Source organism: Erpetoichthys calabaricus, chromosome 7 (genome assembly GCF_900747795.2).
Source record: "Erpetoichthys calabaricus chromosome 7, fErpCal1.3, whole genome shotgun sequence".
In the NCBI taxonomy this organism is placed as follows: Eukaryota; Metazoa; Chordata; class Cladistia; order Polypteriformes; family Polypteridae; genus Erpetoichthys; species Erpetoichthys calabaricus.
The window spans coordinates 178,485,712-178,506,938 of NC_041400.2; the positions used below are offsets into that span (position 1 = coordinate 178,485,712).

The following is a 21,227-nucleotide window of genomic DNA, read 5'->3' on the forward strand; positions in this document are numbered from 1 at the left end:
TCCTTGACACCCCGATATGCATTTTAAAGTTTTTCCATCCATCCTCTTCCGCTTATCCGAGGTCGGGTCGCGGGGGCAGCAGCTTGAGCAGAGATGCCCAGACTTCCCTCTCCCCGGCCACTTCTTCTAGCTCTTCCGGGAAAATCCAGTGGCGTTCCCAGGCCAGCCGGGAGACATAGTCCCTCCAGCGTGTCCTGGGTCTTCCCCGGGGCCTCCTCCCGGTTGGACGTGCCCGGAACACCTCACCAGGGAGGCGTCCAGGAGGCATCCTGATCAGATGCCCGAGCCACCTCATCAGATACGAAGAAGGCAGCTTCGCCAGCGTTTATGTGTCAGAACCCTTTTGGGAGTTGGGCGTTAGTATGCATCGACTGCGAGAATGAAAAGTGAATTAAAAAAAAAAAAAAAGCTAACCTTTACCAGTATCATAAGTTGCACCGGCTGTTACAGACTGAAATGAAATTTATGTTGTTATTCTAAAATTGTAAGAATAAGAGCAGATCATTTCTCGAAGTGGAGCCGTGCGGGATCAAACTCACCACCCTCTGATCCCCAGTCAGGAGCTGATACCATTACGCCACCGCGGCAGTTGTAGTAAGAGTGTCAATGTGGCATGCTAACGCAGCTTTTTTTTTTTGTGCAGTTATACTTTTGAAGAAAAACGCACGTGTTCTCTTATTTGTACCTTTTGTGAAAGTGTTTCTTTGATATATGGACTTCAGGCTTCATACGTTATATAGTTTATGCCTACATTTTGTCATTTACTATTAGAATATGATAAACGTTTCTGTTTTAAAAATGTGTTTGCACAGACTACTACTATACTGTAGAAACGGAACACACATGAAATGCGTGTATTCCAAATAACGCTCGAATTATTTCCACTGTAAAACTCCACTTCAATCCCAAATAATCAAATCAAGGCAAGGCATGAGCTAGGAGTTCATTCTAAGTCGGTGGGGGGATGGAATAGCTGGCTGCTAGTAGCTTGTGTTTATCAGCACATTTAGATGACAAAAGACTCTGGCGGAGATGTGCAAACTGCTTTAAGACGCGATTTAAGGTGGGACGGATTTACGAGTTTTTTCGTAGGCTCTGGTAATTCTAGTGTTAATGGAAAGCCCAGACACCCTGAGCAGGAATCTCATTTCAGCCGCTTGTATTCGTGATCTCGTTCTTTCGGTCACTACCCATAGCTCATGACCATAGGTGAGGGTAGGAACATAGATCAACTGGTAAACTGAGAGCTTTGCCTTACGGCTCAGCTCCTTTTTCACCATGACAGACCGATGCAGAGCCCGCATCACTGCGGACGCCGCACCGATCTGCCTGTCGATCTCCCGCTCCATTCTTCCCTCACTTGTGAACAAGACCCTGAGATACTTGAACTCCTCCACTTGGGGCAGGATCTCGCTCCCAACCCTGAGAGGGCACTCCACCCTTTTTCGGCTGAGGACCATGGTCTCGGATTTGGAGGTGCTGATTCCCATCCCAGCCGCTTCACACTCAGCTGCGAACCAATCCAGAGAGAGCTGAAGATCACGGCCTGATGAAGCAAATAGGACAACATCATCTGCAAAAAGCAGTGACCCAATCCTGAGCCCACCAAACCGGACCCCCTCAACGCCCTGGCTGCGCCTAGAAATTCTATGCATAAAAGTTATGAACAGAATCGGTGACAAAGGGCAGCCCTGGCGGAGTCCAACTCTCACTGGAAACGGGTTCGACTTACTGCTCTGACACCGGTTGTACAGGGACCGAACAGCCCTTATCAGGGGGTCCGGTACCCCATATTCCCGGAGCACCCCCCACAGGATTCCCCGAGGGACACAGTCGAACGCCTTTTCCAAGTCCACAAAACACATGTAGACTGGTTGGGCAAACTCCCATGCACCCTCCAGGACTCTGCTAAGGGTGTAGAGCTGGTCCACTGTTCCGCGACCAGGACGAAAACCACACTGTTCCTCCTGAATCCGAGGTTCGACTATCCGACGGACCCTCCTCTCCAGAAACCCCGAATAAACTTTTCCAGGGAGGCTGAGGAGTGTGATCCCTCTGTAGTTGGAACACACCCTCCGGTCCCCCTTTCTTAAAGGGTGGGACCACCACCCCGGTCTGCCAATCCAGAGGCACTGTCCCTGATGTCCATGCGATGTTGTAGAGACGTGTCAACCAAGGCAGCCCTACAACATCCAGAACCTTGAGGAACTCCGGGCGTATCTCATCCACTCCCGGGGCCCTGCCACCAAGGAGTTTTTTGACCACCTCGGTGACCTCAGTCCCAGAGATGGGGGAGCCCACCTCCGAGTCCCCAGGCTCTGCTTCCTCATTGGAAGGCATGTTAGTGGGATTGAGGAGGTCTTCGAAGTACTCCCCCCACCGACCCACAATGTCCCGAGTCGAGGTCAGCAGCGCACCATCCCCACCATACACAGTGTTGACACTGCACTGCTTCCCCCTCCTGAGACGCCGGACGGTGGACCAGAATTTCCTCGAAGCCGTCCGAAAGTCGTTCTCCATGGCCTCCCCAAACTCCTCCAAAAGTTTTTGCCTCAGCAACCACTGAAGCCGCATTCCACTTGGCCTGCCGGTACCTATCAGCTGCCTCCAGAGTCCCACAGGACAAAAGGGACCGGTAGGACTCCTTCAGCTTGACAGCATTCCTCACCGCCGGTGTCCACCAACGGGTTCGGGGATTGCCGCCACGACAGGCACCGACCACCTTACAGCCACAGCTCCAGTCAGCCGCCTCAACAATAGAGGCACGGAACATGGCCCATTCAGACTCAATGTCCCCCACCTCCCTCGGGACAAGGTCGAAGTTCTGCCGGAGGTGGGAGTTGAAGCTACTTCTGACAGGGGGCTCTTCCAGACGTTCCCAGCAGACCCTCACAAGACGTTTGGGCCTACCAGGCCTGACCGGCATCCTCACTCACCATCGAAGCCAACTCACCACCAGGTGGTGATCAGTTGACAGCTCCGCCCCTCTCTTCACCCGAGTGTCCAAGACATGTGGCCGCAAGTCCGACGACACGACCACAAAGTCGATCATCGAACTGAGGCCTAGGGTGTCCTGGTGCCAAGTGCACATATGAACACCCCTTTGCTTTAACATGGTGTTTGTTATGGACAATCCGTGACGAGCACAGAAGTCCAATAACAAAACACCACTAGGGTTCAGATCTGGGGGGCCATTCCACCCAATCACGCCCTTCCAGGTCTCACTGTCATTGCCCACGTGAGCATTGAAGTCTCCCAGCAGTACGAGGGAGTCCCCAGAAGGTATGTCCGCTAGCACCCCCTCCAGGGACTCCAAAAAGGGTGGGTACTCCGAACTGCTGTTTGGTACATATGCACAAACAACAGTTAGGACCCGTCCCCCCACCCGAAGGTGGAGGGAGGCTACCCTCTCGTCCACCGGGGTAAACCCCAATGTACAGGCTCCAAGTCAGGGGGCAATAAGTATACCCACACCCGCTCGGCGCCTCTCATCGGGGGCAACTCTAGAGTGGTAGAGAGTCCAGCCCCTCTCAAGGAAATTGGTTCCAGAGACCAAGCTGTGCGTCGAGGTGAGCCCGACTATATCTAGCCGGAACCTCTCAACTTTGCGCACTAGCTCAGGCTCCTTCCTTCAGAGAGGTGACATTCCACATCCCAAGAGCCAGCTTCTGTAGCCGAGGATCGGACCGCCAAGGTCCCCGCCTTCGGCCACCACCCAACTCACACTGCATCTGACCTCCTTGGCCCCTCCCATAGGTGATGAGCCCATGGGAAGGGGGACCCACGTTGCCTCTTCGGGCTGTGTCCGGCCGAGCCCCATGGGTGCAAGCCCGGCCACCAGGCGCTCGCCATCGAGCCCCACCTCCAGGCCTGGTTCCAGATGGGGTCCCCGGTGACCAGTGTCCGGGCAAGGGAAAACGCCGTCCAAAGTTTTCATTCATCATAGAAGGTCTTTTGAACCGCACTTTGTCTCATCCCTCACCTAGGACCAGTTTGCCTTGGGTGGCCCTACCAGGGGCATAAAGCCCCGGACAACAGAGCTCCTAGGATCATTGGGACATGCAAACCCCTCCACCACGATAAGGTGGCGGTTCGAGGAGGGGATTTTTTTTTTTTTTTATTAAAGTTTTTGCAACATAAAAAATATCAAGGAAGCTCAACAAAGGCCTGGATCATCTATCTACTTAAGCTGACCCATTGAAACAAAAATGATGAAATCAAGCGATTTTGTCATCTAAAACGTGACCAGAAGGTGTAGACTAGGAAACTGAATTTATTCCTTTATCCTTTTCTCATTCTTTTTCAGAAAATCGGACAGAAGACAAGGGGCTCCAAGAAGCAAAGAGGCTGCAAAGTGAGCTAAGGGAATTGTATAACTCCGCTGCTTTCAGAAAAATATTTCCTTTCCCCGATTCTCCAAACGTGTCTCCAGATCTAAAACACGTTTTTGCTTCTTTGCCTTTGGTCAAGAAGAACCTGAGGAACCAGCCCGTGCAGAAAGTAGGTGTCCCTGTACTGCTAAAAAACCTGAGCTGCATCACCGTAATCGAGGGGGAAGCTGGGAGTGGAAAGTCCGCACTGCTCAGGAGAATCGCCATTCTGTGGGCATCTGGGAATTGCCCCGTTTTGCGGAGGTTCAAGCTGGTGTTTCATCTCTCCCTAAATACCTCGCAGAAAGATCAGAGCTTATCTGCCATGATCTCCGAACAACTTTGCCTGGCCCAAATGGATGTGAGTGAACAATTTGTTGAGGAGGCGGTGAGGAAGCTGAATAACCAGGTCTTATTTCTTCTGGATGACTGTGGAACCATGGATGCGATTCCACAGTGTGTTGAACAGCTAATGTTAGGGAATCACATCAATAACACTAGCATTGTTATTGGCATCCAGACTCACAGAAGTGCTAAGGTGCGTCAGTATGCCTCGACAGTCCTTGAAATCGGCCAGTTCCCAGGGTACAGCACCCTGTTCATACTCAAGAAGCTCTTCTCCCATGACCTCCAGCTGGCAGAGGAATTCTGTGTAAAATTAGGCCTGTCAAAGACTCTGCAGGAAATTCTCAAAACTCCACTTTTTGCCTTGGTTATATGTGCTCTGTGGATTCAAACCCCTAAGATGGATGTTGACGAGAGTGTGGTGTTTTGGGAATACTTGCACCTTAGCTTGAAGAAGCATTCTTATCAGGTGGGAAATTTGACAGCATTGGGAGACCTTGCACTGGATGGAATTTTCAGCAGTCGTTACGAGTTCAGCAGAGAAGATCTCACAGACTCGGGAGTTGATGAGAATGATGTCCTCCATTCTGGACTCCTGAGCAAGTTTACGGCTAATCTGCTAAAACCCGTGTACAGGTTCTTTCATTGTCATTTCCAGGAGTTTGTAGCGGCCCGACGGCTTGCTGAACTGCTTCAGTCAGACTCTGCAGAGAGCCAGAAGAGAGGCCATGGTTATCTGAAGCAAATTGACACCTACCTCCAAGTGAGGTGTAATTATAAGTACTTTCTGGACTACACCTGCATTTCTTCCCCAGTTGCGGCCACCGAGATTGTGTCTCATATGGTCAGTTACGCCACCCACAAAGGATTTTACGATTCCAACTCTGTAAGTAACAAGAATGTGGAACGTTATCCCGATCTGTTTGTTACCGAGCAGGCTTTTAAAGCTACTTTGCAATTGGGGGATTTTGAAGATGTCCTGTTTGAGTCACTGTTGAATTATGTGCTGAATATTGCTTATGGCAGTCAATGCGTCTCCAGCTGCACTCCTCACATTCTGAAACTTTTCACTGGGAAAAGCCTGAAACTTTCAGAATCGAGCTGTAAAAAAAATATCAACAAATTCACTGAAGAACATCCTGAAGTTTTGTCACTGGTACAGGACCTGGAGATTACCCTTTCGGGGAACAAAGAACTAAAATTGCCAGACTTCTACAAGTTAGAGAAGCTGCTGGAAAACCAGGCCAAACCTGGTGCTATTGAAGAAGAATTTGCACCAGTTTACCAGCCTCTTGATAGTTTTATAGAGAATGCAGAGGCCAATCTGTGTTTCATCAACAAGTATGGAAAGACAATCCAGAGGTTTCTTCCTGACTGCATGGTGGGTGTCTTTGTAAAAGCAGCCAACAAATACACGCTGCCAGTGCTCCGGCTTATAATTCAAAATTGTGAAAAAATTCAAGAAGAAGACCTTCGGAATTTCGTTGCTATTCTGGCGGTTACTGAGCAGGTGGATGTTTCCGTTATCGACAGTGAGGGCTTTCTTGAAAACATTCAGTCTGCAGTTGACAAACACAGCAGGATTTTTAGAAAAATCACCATTAGAAACAGTCCATTGACAAGAAAAGAAGAGGAGCTGCTGACCGCCATGTCGGCTCTTGAAGCACTTGACGTGAACTTCACCAGCCTACCAGGTATTCATTCAATAAAAGAGCATTTAACTTATATTTGTTCTTAGAGAATACTCTCAGAAAACTGTAAATTCAAATCTAAGAGAATGTACTAAAATCTATATTAATGTGGAGGAAAGATCTCAGAGTTTACACATTGTCTCTGGATCCACATTGCTGGTTTGCTGCTACTCCTCACAGAGTATCAAATATGTACGTTAAAGTTAATCAGGGTCACTGCTGTGGTCAAATACTAGGATGTGGGGGGTGAGAGACTTGGCAATTGAAAAAGCATAAATCTAGTATAATATCATAAATATTAATATAATAATATCAATATTATATAAATATAACTATAGTACAGTGGAACCTCGGTTTGCGAGCATAATTCGTTCCAGAAACGTGCTCGTAGTCCAAAGCACTCGTATATCAAAGTGAATTTCCCCATAAGAAATAATGGAAACTCAGATGATTTGTTCCACAACCCAAAACTATTCATATAAAAATGATTAATACAAAATATAAAATAAAAATACATAAAACAAATTAACCTGCACTTTACCTTTAAAAAGAATCATGGCTGGTGTGAGTGAGTTTCTAAACTCTTGTGGGATTCCATCCAACGGGACGACACGCGGAAGAGCGTCCCAAAGCAATCGCAGTCTCCCAGCGTTGTAGCAGTTCGCCGTAAAAGCAAATCCGAAAAGATCGCGGACATGGTATTAGCGCCTGCTGTCAATGGGTGATACAAGGAACAAGGAACATTATAAATGTGCAGGGCCCTGCCTGACTGCTGTGTCTGTGTATAAATAACTGCACTGTTGCTGTTTTTCAGCTGAATAAAGCTGGTGTTGCTAAAGTACTGAGACTCAGCTTTGTGTTTTAGGGTGCAAGACGGGGACTCACACGTCCCAGCACACATACACACGCGAGCACACACACACAGACACACACACACACATTCACAATGCTAATGCTGTAGTAAACAGTATACGCTCGTACGGATGTTGACTATATGAGTGAGGCACGCCGACTCAGACGGAGAATAGGAGACGATTGCCCACAATCCCGCAACGAGAGAGAGAGAAGAACCATCAACTCAGCTGTGCTCACATGACACTCAGCAGACAAAGCGTATACGTACTACTCGCACTGCAAGACCTCGCTCGTTTATCAAGTCAAAATTTATTAAAAATTTTTGCTCGTCTTGCAAAACACTCGTAAACCAAGTTACTCACAAACCGAGGTTCCACTGTATTTTATTATATTATATTTAATTTAGATTATATTAAATAAAATAAAATATAATATAATAAAATTATTCAATATTATATTAAATATAATATTAAATAACCATCCATCCATTATCCAACCCACTATATCTTAACTACAGGGTCACAGGGGTCTGCTGGAGCCAATCCCAGCCAACACAGGGCGCAAGACAGGAAACAAACCCCGGCAGGTTGCCTGCCCACTGCAGGGCTGACACACACACACCCACCAAGCACACACTAGGGACGATTTAGAATCGCCAATCCACCTAACCTGCATGTCTTTGGACTGTGGGAGGAAACCCACGCAGACACGGGGAGAACATGCAAATTCCACGCAGGGAGGACCTGGGAAGCAAACCCGGGTCTCCTAACTGCGAGACAGCAGCGCTACCAACTGCGTCACCGTGCTGCCCCCAATATAAAATATAAAATAAAATATAAAATAATATTAAAATAAATTAAATACAATAAAATGCTAAGGGTCTGTCATTCAATTACTCACAAACTACTGAGGCCTGAACCTTGATATTGGTCTTAATCGAAATCTTATGGTCTGCAAATTCAAAAAAAATTTAGGCAGTGGCAAAGTGAACTGTGGTTGTATGTTACAGCAAAAGTGATTGTAAGGCCAAGTGACAACCACCAGGAATACAGAAATAAAAAAAGAAGAGCAGTAGCATCTACTGAGCATCACGCACATTGCACAATCCAATTATGTAACAAATACTATAAGAGGAAGAAAGAAAAAGAAAAGAGCAGCAACATCTGCTGATCAAAAACCACACTGCAACATTCAATTAGGTGACAAAGAACATGGTAATAGGAGGAAAGCACAAAAAGAGCAGCAACATCTGCTGTGCATCAAGCAGATCACAGAAGTTGATTATGTGACAAAGAACCTCATGACAGGAAGAAAGATAAAAAAGAGCAGTGGCATCTGCTGAGCATCAAGAACACCTCCAGTTAAGTGACAAGGTACAATATAATAGGAAGAAAGAAAAAGAAGAGCAGCAACATCTGCTGAGCAAAAAGCACATTGCAACATTAAATTATGTGACAAAGAACACTATAATAGAAAGAAAGAAAAAAGAAGAGTAGCAACATCTGCTGTGCATCAAGCACATTACAGAATGTGGTTTAAGTAACAATGAATGAGAAATAATAAGCAGACAAGATGCTGAAGGACTTTGACAAGAAAAAAGATATGTTGTTGAAGTTACAAAAATTTTAGGTTGGGCTAACCTGATGGCCCTTTACTGATGGCCAAGAAACTATATTGAAATAAAAACATAGTTTCCACAAGCCCACTTACCAATAATCCCAGAGAACACAGCACACATATATTCAGAATTAATTATCTAGTGTTAGCATTGTGTTTATTGATCATCAAACATCAACCTTCTAAAACATCAATAGCGGACAGCAAATTGACCAGTGGACGTGTGTTGATAGCAAAGTGATCACAACACCAAGTGAAAACTACCATAATGGCAGGAAGAAAAAAAAAGTGCAGTGACATCTGCTGAGTGTCAAGCAAACCGCAGAAGGAGATTAAGTAACGAAGAAGGGGAAAGAATACAAAAACAAGACGCCGAAAAACATTGGCAGGCAACAAGTAATCCTGAATTTAAAATATCTGAGCAGCAGAAAAAACAACATGGCTCATAGGCATGCAAGACAAAGACCTGGAAACACAACGCAGGGATGTTCCAGAGATAGAACTGCATACAATCGAGAAGATATAGTAATGCAGTAAAACATTGTCATCTATGAGCCATATGACTCTTGGACATAACATATACTTGAAAATCACATTTAGTGTTACCTACTTACCCTTATGTGCTCTAAATTAGAAAAAATTAGCTTTTGTGCACTTCCTTTAATATGGATATTTTGTTTAAACATAAATACCGCAGCTTCAAATACAACTGCACACGAGTTACTTTGAGTACCACATACCCGTGATGAGGACTAAACTCACCTGAAGCAAAGGGAAGGTGCAAAGTGCCCAGTGCTTTAATTTAAAAAAAACAAATCCAAAGCATGTCCAAAGTGCAGTGCTCCAAACCGCCAATAAATAAATAATCCATAAAATGAAGTGTTCTATGGCAGTTAAAATGATCAAATAAATAAATTAGTTAAAAACGATGTTAAAACAACGCTGTGCGGGAAACTCATTTTAAAATCCATAAGCCCTGGTGCCTTCTTTTAAAAGTGACGCCTCTCCGGCTTATCTTATCCAGACCTTCCAGCCCAGAGAGACGTCGACCAGCAGGAGACACCCATCTGAACCGGCCCATCTCCCCCCACCACTAATCCAACAGCGTTCATAGGTAACCACCAAGCCCTGCTCTGCTCAAACCTCTGCCAAACCAGGCCCCACCCGGCGCGGGCGCTCTGTATTCCCACCGCTGCTGGCACTTCCAGAGCATAACGGTCACTCCTGCTCCCAAAGACGCTCAACAGGAGCGACCCACAGCCCAGCTCCTCGCTCCTCTTCTCCAGTCCACCTGCTTCCATTCTGTTCACCAGCTTGTTTCCTTTCTCTTTCTTCTACCTGCTTCCCTTGTCCTTTAACTTCCACTCTACCCGTCTGTTTCTTTCTCCTTTCACTCCCCTTTTATAAGCTGGGGGGCTGTTGCAGGTGCGATTGCCCCCCAGCCTGATAATAAGGCCATCAGACTGCCCACACGTGCCGACAAGGCAACACACAGACCACTGACCGCCTCTCATCAACCCGATGACGGGGCGTCTTCATGGCAGACTGCTCACACCTGCTCTACACCCCAGCACCCCAGTTTTTCTGAGCTGCAGACCCGGTATGTCACAATGAGACAGAATATTAGCTTTGTTGCCATTTTGGACAGGGAACTCCTCCTTCTGTCACTTCACTGCAGTGAGTATAAGAGAGTGAGATTTTATATTTTTGCACCTACCAACGTCCAATATACTTACTACTACTTACATACTATAACGCTATAAACCAGGGGTCCTCAATCACAGTCCTGGAGGGCCGCAGTGGCTACAGGTTTTCATTCCAGCCAGTTTCCCAATTAGAACTCGGCCCTTCCTGATAATGAAACTTGCTATTTGACTCTAGGTCTTGTTAGCGCTTTCATTCATCAAAGACAAATTTTAGTTACATTGTTGATCAGAGGTCCTCGATTACAGTTCTGGAGGTTGGCAGTGGCTGCAGGTTTTCATTTCAATCAATTTCTTAATTAGAACTCACTTATTTACTACTAAAGCAATACAGCTGTTGGGATTTTAATTACCGTATATACTCGCATATAAGTCGAGTCTTGAAACCCGAAAAATGGATCATAAAATCAGACCCGACTTATACACTCGTTCAAAAATACGACACTTACATTTTTTTTTTAACATCTTCTTGCTTCATTCAATCTCACACCAGTTTCTCAGACGCATTGAATTTTGCTGCAGCAGTGCAGTTACCAATTTCTTCAAAAACCTCAAGTAAACTTTTTTCACATTGTCATTATGGGGTGTTGTGTGTAGAATTCTGAGGAAAAAAATGAATTGAATCCATTTTGGAATAAGGCTGTAACATAACAAAATGTGGAAAAAGTGATGCGCTGTGAATACTTTCCGGATGCACTGTAAAACATATATCCAACATGCATCTTTGTTAAACTATCATCACATCTTCTGAACTATAAAACTACCTTGTATGTATGTGCCTGAGTTGAATAACCTGTTTCAGATGCCTTAATTCATTTCCAAACATGCCTTTTTTAAATAGAAGGTAATTAGGGCCTGGAGACTCTCCAATAGCAGCAAAAACAAAATCTCAGATGGAGGGAGAGCACGCTCATTCATTGATCCATACCGACTTTTGCTGAGCCACTAAAGTGTTACAAATCCTCATACTAGCATTATGAGGCAAACTAGACCCCCTCCCGCCAGGGCGAAAGAAAATGAGGCGATGTGTACAATAAACACAAGTCACAAGTCAAAAATCGAACTGACGCCTTCTCAGTGTGAGGCAGCTATGCCACTGAATGCAGGACGTGGTCAGATCACAAGATGGTCTCAGTTACGGTACCATCAGATTGACTGTTTACCTTACTAAGTAATGAACCAAAAGCCAAGAATAATCCACTCTTGTATTAGTGAGTAGCTAAGCTTTAAATGTAATTCTAGAATGGTGTCTTTTATTTAATACTAGCCATCCCCCATGGCTTGGCCCACGTATTAGTGAAATAGTACAATGAGGAGGGCCCTGACCAGCTCTCCACTCCTAATATCATTCTTCCCCTGCACCCTCTGTCTCGGATTAGTGTGAATATATCGCTCCTGTAAGCAAACTATGATTCTTAGTGCAATGAGAGAAGTCGCAAAATCAACCGGCATGTTCAAGCAAATTATATAAAAAAAAAGATCTAAATCCGTTAAGTAGTTCTCACATTCGTTAACTAAGCAGAGTTAAGATTACGCCCAGAGGCTGACATGTGAGTGAGGAGGGCCCCGCCCCTCTCCCCGCAGCCCCATGAATCTCTCTCTCAGATTTGCCCTAAACAATCATTACCGCAAGCGAACTATGATACTTGGTGCAATGAGAAAGTCGCAAAATCAACAGAATGTTCAAGCAAATTCTAGAAAAAAAACCCGATCTAAATCCGTTAAGTAGTTCTCTCGTGAAAAGCGGACAGACATACAAACGGGTCTAAAAAACTATAAGAAATTTTGCGCTTAGACCACAACATTTTTAAAACCGTTTCTTAGTGAGCACCTATGGACCAAGGGTAACCTACATTGCAAATTTCAAGTCCCAAATCCTCATGGTTTGGGAGATTTTGTGATGAGTGAGTCAGTGGTACAGCCACAGTGGTCAGTGGCTTTATATATAGAGATTAGACTTGATCTGAAGACTTGATAATCAGCATTCACTGTGAAATAAAAAATAAGAAAAAACAGAAATATGTACAGTAGATGGTGCAAATATTTCTCTATGGCAAAGTCATCATCTTGTTCTCTCATCTAGACTGATGGTTCTCTTCCACTACACTCCTTAAAGCTTTAGAACTTTGATGTGTTACCAGGAGGAAATTTTGGCTTTTTTACAGAAGCTCTTTAAATTAATACATAGATTGATAATTGCATACAGTATATACTGTATACACACACACTGTCGTCTGGACATACTGTATACCAGAATGACTAAACAGGAAGAAAACTTTAAAAAGAAAGAAAAGGAACTTCTGACTTGGCACTCTCAGTCCCAGTGGGGTATTATGCAGGGGTATTACTGTTGGTACAAAGGAGCCACCCAGAGCGTTTCTTGACGCACTTCTGCTGAAGGATCAGGACATGTCGAGAGTCTACAAAACCCTGAAACGACTTCCTCTCGTTTTGTTAGTGCCAAAGGCCAGATGTCTGTCTAGAGTTTATTGTATAACTGTACACTGAATAAATACATTGTTACTGCTTATGAGTCTTAATGCATACATTTTATTGCAACGGCAAATGATATTCATGTTTTATTTATTACTACTTTTAACATTTTTGCTTCTTGAGCATTTTAAAAATCAGAAGGCAGATTTCTATGATGACAACATTATTAATCAGCTGTTTTCATACTCTCCTTACAGAATGCTTGATTTCTAATCTGGATAAACTGATTTACCTTAAAGAGATCCGTCTGTCCACATCAACTAAGACAAACATATTTGAAAAAATGCCAGATGGAGTCAGGAATCTTCCAATCGAAAAACTTATAATTGAAGGGGTGGACCTCACAAAAGAGCACAACAAACTAGGTACGCTTTTGCCTGTGACATTGTTATTGTAAAGTAAGCTATTAAATATATTATATATATAAAAATTAAAGGATATGTGTTAGGAATGAAAGGACGCCTCATCGTTTGATGGAAATGAAAATCATCAACCTACAGAGGGCTGAATTCAAAGACCCCCTGAAAATCAAGAGGAAAAAATGATGCGGCAGGCAGGCGAGTCCATTTGGCCAAAATTTCATTGCAGCAACTCCAAATTGTACTCAGTAGTTTGTATGCCCCAACCCCCCCATGTGCTTGTATGCATACCTGACAATACTGTGGGGGGCACATGGTCCTAATGAGATGACAGATGGTGTCCTGGGAGATCTCCTCCCAGATCTGGACCAGGGCATCACTGAGCTCCTGGACAGGCTGAGGTGCAACCTGACGCCGTCAGATGGAGTGAAACATAATGTCCCACCAAGAGTGTTCTATTGGATTGAGGTCAGGTGTGCGAGTGTGGGGGCCAGTCAATGGTATCACTTCATTCATCCTCCAGGAACTGCCTGCATACTCTCGTCACATGAGGCCGGGCATTCTCGTACACCAGGAGGAACCCAGGAGCCACTGCACCAGCATAGGGTCTGACAATGAGTCCAAGGATTTCATCCTGATACCTAATGGCAGTCAAGGTGCTGTTGTCTAGCCTATAGAGGTCTGTGTGTACCTCCTTGGATATGCCTCCCCAGACCTTCACTGGCCTACCACCAAACCGGTCATGCTGAATGATGTTACAGGCAGCATAACGTTCTCCATGGCTTCTCCAGACCCTTTCCCGTCTGTCACATGTGCTCAGGGTGAACCTGCTTTCATCTGTGAAAAGCACAGAGCACCAGTGGTGGACCTGCCAATCCTGGTATTCTATGGCAAAAGTCAATTGAGCTCCACGGTGCCAGGCAGTGGGCACAGAGACCACTAGAGGACGTTGGGCCCTGAGGCCACCCTCATGAAGTCTGTTCCTGATTGTTTGGTCAGAGACATTCACACCAGTGGCCTGCTGGAGATCATTTTGTAGGCTCTGGCAGTGCTCATCCTGTTCCTCCTTGCCCAAAGGAGCAGATACCGGTGGGTCCTGCTGATGGGTTAAGGACCTTCTACAAGGGGCCCTGTCCAGCTCTCCTAGAGTAACTGCCTATCTCCTGGAATCTCCTCCATGCCCTTGAGACTGTGCTGGGAGACACAGCAAACCTTCTGGCAATGTCACGTATTGATGTGCCAGCCATCCTGAAGAAGTTGGACTACCTGTGCCAGCTCTGTAGGGTCCAGGTATGGCCTCATGCTACCAGTAGTGACACTGACCGTAGCCAAATGCAAAACTAGTGGAAAAACAGATGAAGAGGGAAACATGTCAATGGCCTCCACCTATTAAACCATTCCTGTTTTGGGGGTCGTCTTATTGTTGCCCCTCTAGTGCCCCTGTTGTACATTTCATTAACCCCAAAGCAGCTGAAACTGATTAACAAGCCCCTCTGCTACTTAACTGACCAGATCAATAGCCCACAGGTTTCACTGACTTGATCTATGCCTATATAAGCTAAGGAACATCTTTGTGTCACAGTGACAACTCTCTCAATAATATATATATATAATATGTGGTACAGTCCCTGCCACAAAATACAAAGAGTACACGACACGTGTTTCGTCCTAATTAGGGCTCATCAGGTGTAGGCCCCTTTGCTTCCCCTTATGGGGATCGAACCTTGGACATCAGCACCTGAGGTGATTCAGATAACAACAACAACAACATTTATTTCTAGAGCACATTTTCATACACATGATGTAGCTCAAAGTGCTTTACATGATGAAGAATGAAAACATAAAAAAATTTAAAATAAAATTAGGCAATAGTGATTGTAAGAGCCATTTTCCTTGTTCTATAAGATTCATGAGTATTTCTTAGATGACAATGCATAAATTATGGGAGGTTCCTATAACCCCCGTAAATAGAATCGTATTGGTATATTCTTACCATTTCTAACAGCTTGGAGTAAACATTATTCTTCAGTTCGTTAGTGACAGCCTTGCCTTGTATAAGGTGTAGAGGCATACGGTTTTTAACTGTGATCGCACGTGACCGTGCCTGTGCACTTGCCTATGTGCCAACCGGCTTACAAGCCTTTTGAGTGTGTGAAGTAAATATGTAAGAAAACAGCACTTAATTTATGTGTTGTGCCGTACGTAAAGTGTACAGAAGAAGAAGCTATGAACCTTTAAGTAGAGAAGAAGAAATGTGACCGCATGTAACAGTGCTCGATGGCCTATGGGCTCTTTGAATGTGAGAAATAACAAGTAAAGAAAACTTGTTTACTTAAGTACCACACCGTACGCCAAGGCGTACAGAAGAAGAAATTAAGAACCTTTAAGCATAGAAATAACTAAAGTCTTTCAAGAAAAGCTAAGTTTAAACAAGATACATTTTTCCCTTTTTTGCCTTTTATTCTACGTGTGTAACTATTTTTTCTTTCATTCTTGTGTGGATTATTTGCTTTTAACTTTCACTAAATACCTTTAAAACGAACTCTTGGACTCTGAGAATTCTTTTGACATGCGTCTTACCCGTGCCTGATGACACCTTATACTTCAGCAGCTACAGTAATTAACATAGAATAAAAGTAAGGTCCGGTGGCCAGGGTGGACAAAAAAACAAAAAAAAAAAATCCAGACGGCTGGAGAAAAAAACAAAATCTGCTGGGGCTCTGAGGCCACGAGGCCACCCAGTCCCCACTAGGGAATGTATGACCTATGACCTATGAGTGTAATACGCCGATCTTCACTCTGTCAAGTAAGTGAACCTGCTGCCGTGGCACTATGTCAGAGGCTTTGTCTCAGGTTAATAACACTCACTGGGAATATGGCTGTTTGTTTGAGTGGGTCCTGTAGTGGACTGGCATCCCACCCAGATCTGACAGATGTTGACAGGAGTCCCTTTACCTGAACTGGATTAAGGTGGTTTGAAAATTATGCACGTTATAAACAGAAACATTGTGTTTTAATACTTGCAGCTTTTCTCATTCGGCACTTTCCAAAGCTGAAGGTCTTCCATTTGCAGTGTAAAGAGTGCCCAGGTTTCCCCAGCATTGTTACATCTTTGACTCACTGCGAGGAGCTGGAGAATGTTTCTTTCAAGGGTTTTACTCCGACAGCAGAAGACATTTCTGCTTTTGGTATGTACTCTGCATATTATATTTATCACTGTGAATGTACAAGTTGTCAAAATAAATCTGAAATATCCACAATACCATTTATTTTTGTAACAAATGTTTACACCAACAGTGTAACTGAAAGGGCTTTACAATGAAAATGGATAAATAAATAAATAAATAAGAAAATAAATGGCAATACAAAAAATAGATAAAAAATACAAATAGAAGAGTACCCAATGAAATTAGGCATAACTTAATAGATTTCATTCATTTCATTTCATTCTTACATCGTCAGTGATATTCATGTCTCTGGTGACTCTTCCTATGAAGTCAGTAGACAGATTGGGAGAGCATGGGGGGTCATTAGGCCGCTGGAAAGAGGTGTGAGGCTCTCCTGATATCTATGCAAAACGATGAAGGTCTATAGAGTCCTGGGACCTCATGTATAAACGGTGCATATGCACAGAAATGTTGCGTACGAATGTTTCCACGTTCAAATCGCAATGTATAAAACCTAAACTTGGCGTAAAGCCACGCACATTTCCACGGTACCTCATACCCTGGCGTACGCAAGTTCTCCGCTCTGTTTTGCAGACTGGCGGTACCCAGCGTCAAAGCAGTGCTACTGTTCCTGTGTGGTTATCCTTTCTTTTTTAGATCCACATCCCTGACGCGGCTTTATAAATACACTGAAATTAACCGCAAATTGTTTATTAGTTTAAGGCATCCGATTGTAATTAACCTGTAACAATATAATGGCCCACAGAATGGTCAAACTATTCCAAATACCATAACTGCTTTAGCGTTGTTACTCTCACTGCACCTTCTTCTTCTTCTTTCAGCTGCTCCCGTTAGGGGTTACCACAGTGGATCATCTTTTTCCATATTACTCTCACTGCACCACTCAAAGAATTTATATCACTGTATCTGAGTGGGGAATCACAGCTGTACAGCAGCTGATCAGAAAGAGAATTATCGGTACACAGCATCAAGCACATGCTGCCTCAGCCATTCGCTATTTGAACTGCTCCCATCCGACAAACGCTTCAGAGCCTTTCCTGTACGGACCTTGTGGTTCAGAAACAGTTTCATCCCAAGAACTATAAACACACTCAATCAGTCCATCAAGTGCTCCTTGCAGAACTGTTTGTACTTATAAGTACAATCACCTCACTGTAAACTTGTGAAACAGTTATAATATTGCACAACCTGAGCCACTTTAGCACGTATTTACATATGATGACGATATCATTTTTAAGATGAAATGCAGCAAAATATGTTTATTATATTATACAGATAAAACTTTAACTTAGCCGGAGCTCCGTTCACCTCACGCTGTATTCTTGCTGTGGCTAGTGCGACACTGGAAAGATAGATGGATAGAATAATTAAACACGTACTACGAAGATATTTCAATGTTCCTTAAAAGTTTTGAAGAATTGACGTTCTAAACTTACAGATGGCTTAACGTCTATTACAGAGCTGATTGTGTGGCGATTGTGTATTTGGAGAAAGAAAAGTAAGGACAGGAATTGGGGGTTAGTATGTTTGAGAGAGACTACTGTTACAATAAAGTATTTCATCGAAGGTCGTGCATGGCACAGCAAGCATCTTGTGTGAGACATGAACAATCACTGCGCCACTGTGTTCCCATGTTTAATAATATGCTTTAACTCATATCATCATGAAAAAGATATCACGTATACTTCTCAGTATTTTAATTATTCAGAGAGCTGTAATATTACAAATGTAATGGATTCTGTGTCCTCTCGGAGGAACAGAAAGCCCGGAAGCACGTAATGATTCACACACATAGAAGATCAAATACAAAACAAAGCATTTAATGTGCTACTTTAGTTACGATGGGACTTGAGAAACTAGTAAATGAAACGATTTTAAGATGAAGGTTATGATGTTCTACTTTAATGACAAAATAAACTACGTGATTTAAGTTAACATTTCGTGCTTTTTTCACACTGTGTGCCTGTTTTTTTTCTCTGAACCCTAATAAGCTTTCATATGACACTCAGACAGTGGGCTGTGACTCGCCTTTTCACGGCGACTTTGATATGTGACAACTTCTTTTTTATTTCAGCACTGTGCGACTTTGTGAACTTGAACTTTTGAGTTTCTCCAACACGCTATGTCACTCGTTTAACCCAACAAATAGTTCATTTTTCTTTGCCTCCACTTGGGATTCGCTGAAATCCTTCTATTTTCCCTCGTATTTTTGCCATTGTCTTTTCACAGAAGGCTGAGCTTAAGGGCTATTTATATTGATTTGCATATTCAAAGAGGCATAATTCTGGGAGGAGTCTGGGCGGGACAGCAGGCACGTGCACGTGTGTTACTTTTCACGCTGACCGGTATTTAAGGAACAGAAGAACGTGGAAGTTGGCGTTCGCACAGATTTATGCATTTTTTGTGCGTAAGCGCATTTCCGCTTTTGTGCTTACGTCATGTTATAGTGCAAATTCTACGCACGGTGTTATGCATGAGGCCCCTGGTGCTTCCTGTCTTGCTATATGGTTGTGAGACATGGACGCTATCCAGTGACTTGAGATGAAGACTGGTCTCCTTCAGTACTGTGTCTCTTTGGAGAATCCTTGGGTACCACTGGTTTGACTTTGTGTTGCTCATGGAGTCTCGAATGATGCACATTACTTGCATTGTGAGAGAGCGTCAGTTACGGCAGTACGGTCATGTGGCGCGATTCCCCAAGAGTGATCTGGCTCGCAGGATCCTCAATGTTGAGGACCCGAGTGGCTGGACCAGGCTAAAGAGATGCCCACCTAACACCTGGCTGCGGCAGATAGAGAGTCGTTTCCGGAGGGTGGGACTTGACCACATGTCTGCCTGGGGGCGTTGCCAGCCAGAATCCTTAGGTGTTTCGTTGTGTGGTGAGTGTGGCAACGTACTGTATTAGTGCATGCTCCCCAACCTGACCTGACCTGACAAGATTTGGCATTGTTAGGACCACATGGACAAGATGGACTACTTTGAAACCCAAAATGTTGAGCCTCGGGCTCACAGTGTTTTTTTTTTTCTTTTGTGTGTTACATTTCACACACCAGTGCCACCTGCTGGCTCACAGTAAGTGAACCATCTGAACAGACTGAAGCCAAGTAAGCAGACAAATTGACCAGAGCTTAACATGGTCAGTGCTAGAGGCAAAGCTATGTGTTGCTTCTATCTACCATAATATAAAAAGGAGTATTGCGTGCTTTTGCAGGGTGATGTGTGGAAGAAAGACGCTGAGGAAGACAGGAGTGCAATTAATCAATGTTAGTTTATTAATATGGAATTAATAAACAGGTGAGTAGCAAGTATGGAGCTTTCTGCTTGCAAGTCAGAAAAAAAACCCAACTTCCCCATCTTCAGGCTGCTTGTATAGTTTTTTTTACCTCTCTGTGCCCTTTTCCAAAATATTTTTACACTTGCTTTAGTGTATCAGTGTTTACTCTTTTCATATTTTTTTTTCCAGGTCATCACATTTTTATTTTTATTTCTAGACATAGAACAGTCTGTTGCTAACAGTTGCTTTTAGGAAATTACAAAACATTCTTTTGTTAACAGTTGTTGTCACCCTGCTTTAAATATTCTTGCTTACACACACACTTATATTAGTAAATTGCTTATATCAATATCAGTACATTAATAATACATTTATTGTAGCATTGTATTATATATTTTAGCTTCCACAGATGTTAGTGAGGCTTGACCGAAAGTGGAAATGCAGCGCAACATGAAGGAGAATCAGTGTTGCTGTAAAACTCCTGCTTTGTCAGCTTTTCTTAATAATTTAACACGTTAAACGTGAGGTATGAGTTAAGTCGTATCTCATTGAGCCTGTGATATAAGTCGTATCTCCATATACAACCAATATAGATGCAGCCAGGTCAGTTTTGTTGATGCGTCTCAGTTATCTGAGTTGTCAAATGAATAAAAATAAAATGTATTATCTAGTGTAGTGCTGCCATCTAGTGGATGGCCATAGAATTTTTTTTTTAGCCTTGACAACCTGCAGAAAATCGTGCTATAAATAGACAGTTATCCATCCATCCATCCATTTTCCAACCCGCTGAATCCGAACACAGGGTCACGGGGGTCTGCAAAAGAAGAATAAAGGTGCTGATGTTTTGAAACAACTAGATTTGTGGCAAGATGAAAATTTTGATGATAATGATAGTGATCGAGATAGTGACGATCAATTGGATGATTTGGAGCCTGTAGGCTCTAGCACTGGTGGCCATTTTTGAACACAAGGGGTCAGACTTGTCCCGACTAAACGCACGTTCTGTCCCCAACCCGAGTGCAAATGGTCAACCAACTACCAAATGTGTTGTGTGCAACAAGTGTGGACAGCGCAAAGAAACGCGTTATATTTACGACCCTTGTGTCTCTAAGCCTGCACTCTGCGTAGAGCCACCCTTCAATGACTCACATTCAATTGCAAGCCTTTGGTTGCACATTTGGAGTTGATTTGAGCGTTAGCTAACCCCCTCAATGATAACATTAGTGGTTAGGTATTCTATATTGTGAAATATTTTAGAAATGTTTTCAACACCTTTTTTGAACAATTTTTTCAGGTTATATCACGATGCAATGGGATGAAAGTTCACCGTGA

At 43.8% G+C, this 21,227-nt stretch overlaps 1 protein-coding gene across 3 annotated transcripts in view; it reads left to right on the plus strand.

The window, feature by feature from the left end:
• Window positions 1–21,227, plus strand: part of LOC114654912 (baculoviral IAP repeat-containing protein 1-like) — an 828,238-nt gene that overhangs the window by 37,245 nt on the left and 769,766 nt on the right. For 2 of the 3 annotated variants that reach the window (XR_007935441.1, XM_028805760.2), the window contains exons 10-12: window positions 4,307–6,409; window positions 13,272–13,439; window positions 16,460–16,621. Coding sequence is in view for 2 of the 3 variants with exons in the window: in XM_028805760.2 (XP_028661593.2) it covers window positions 4,307–6,409; window positions 13,272–13,439; window positions 16,460–16,621 (2,433 nt within the window). In the remaining variant the exon portion in view is untranslated. Of the gene's footprint in view, window positions 1–4,306; window positions 6,410–13,271; window positions 13,440–16,459; window positions 16,622–19,574; window positions 19,730–21,227 lie in introns of those variants that run through there. The other variant, XM_051930027.1, reaches the window with a different exon arrangement.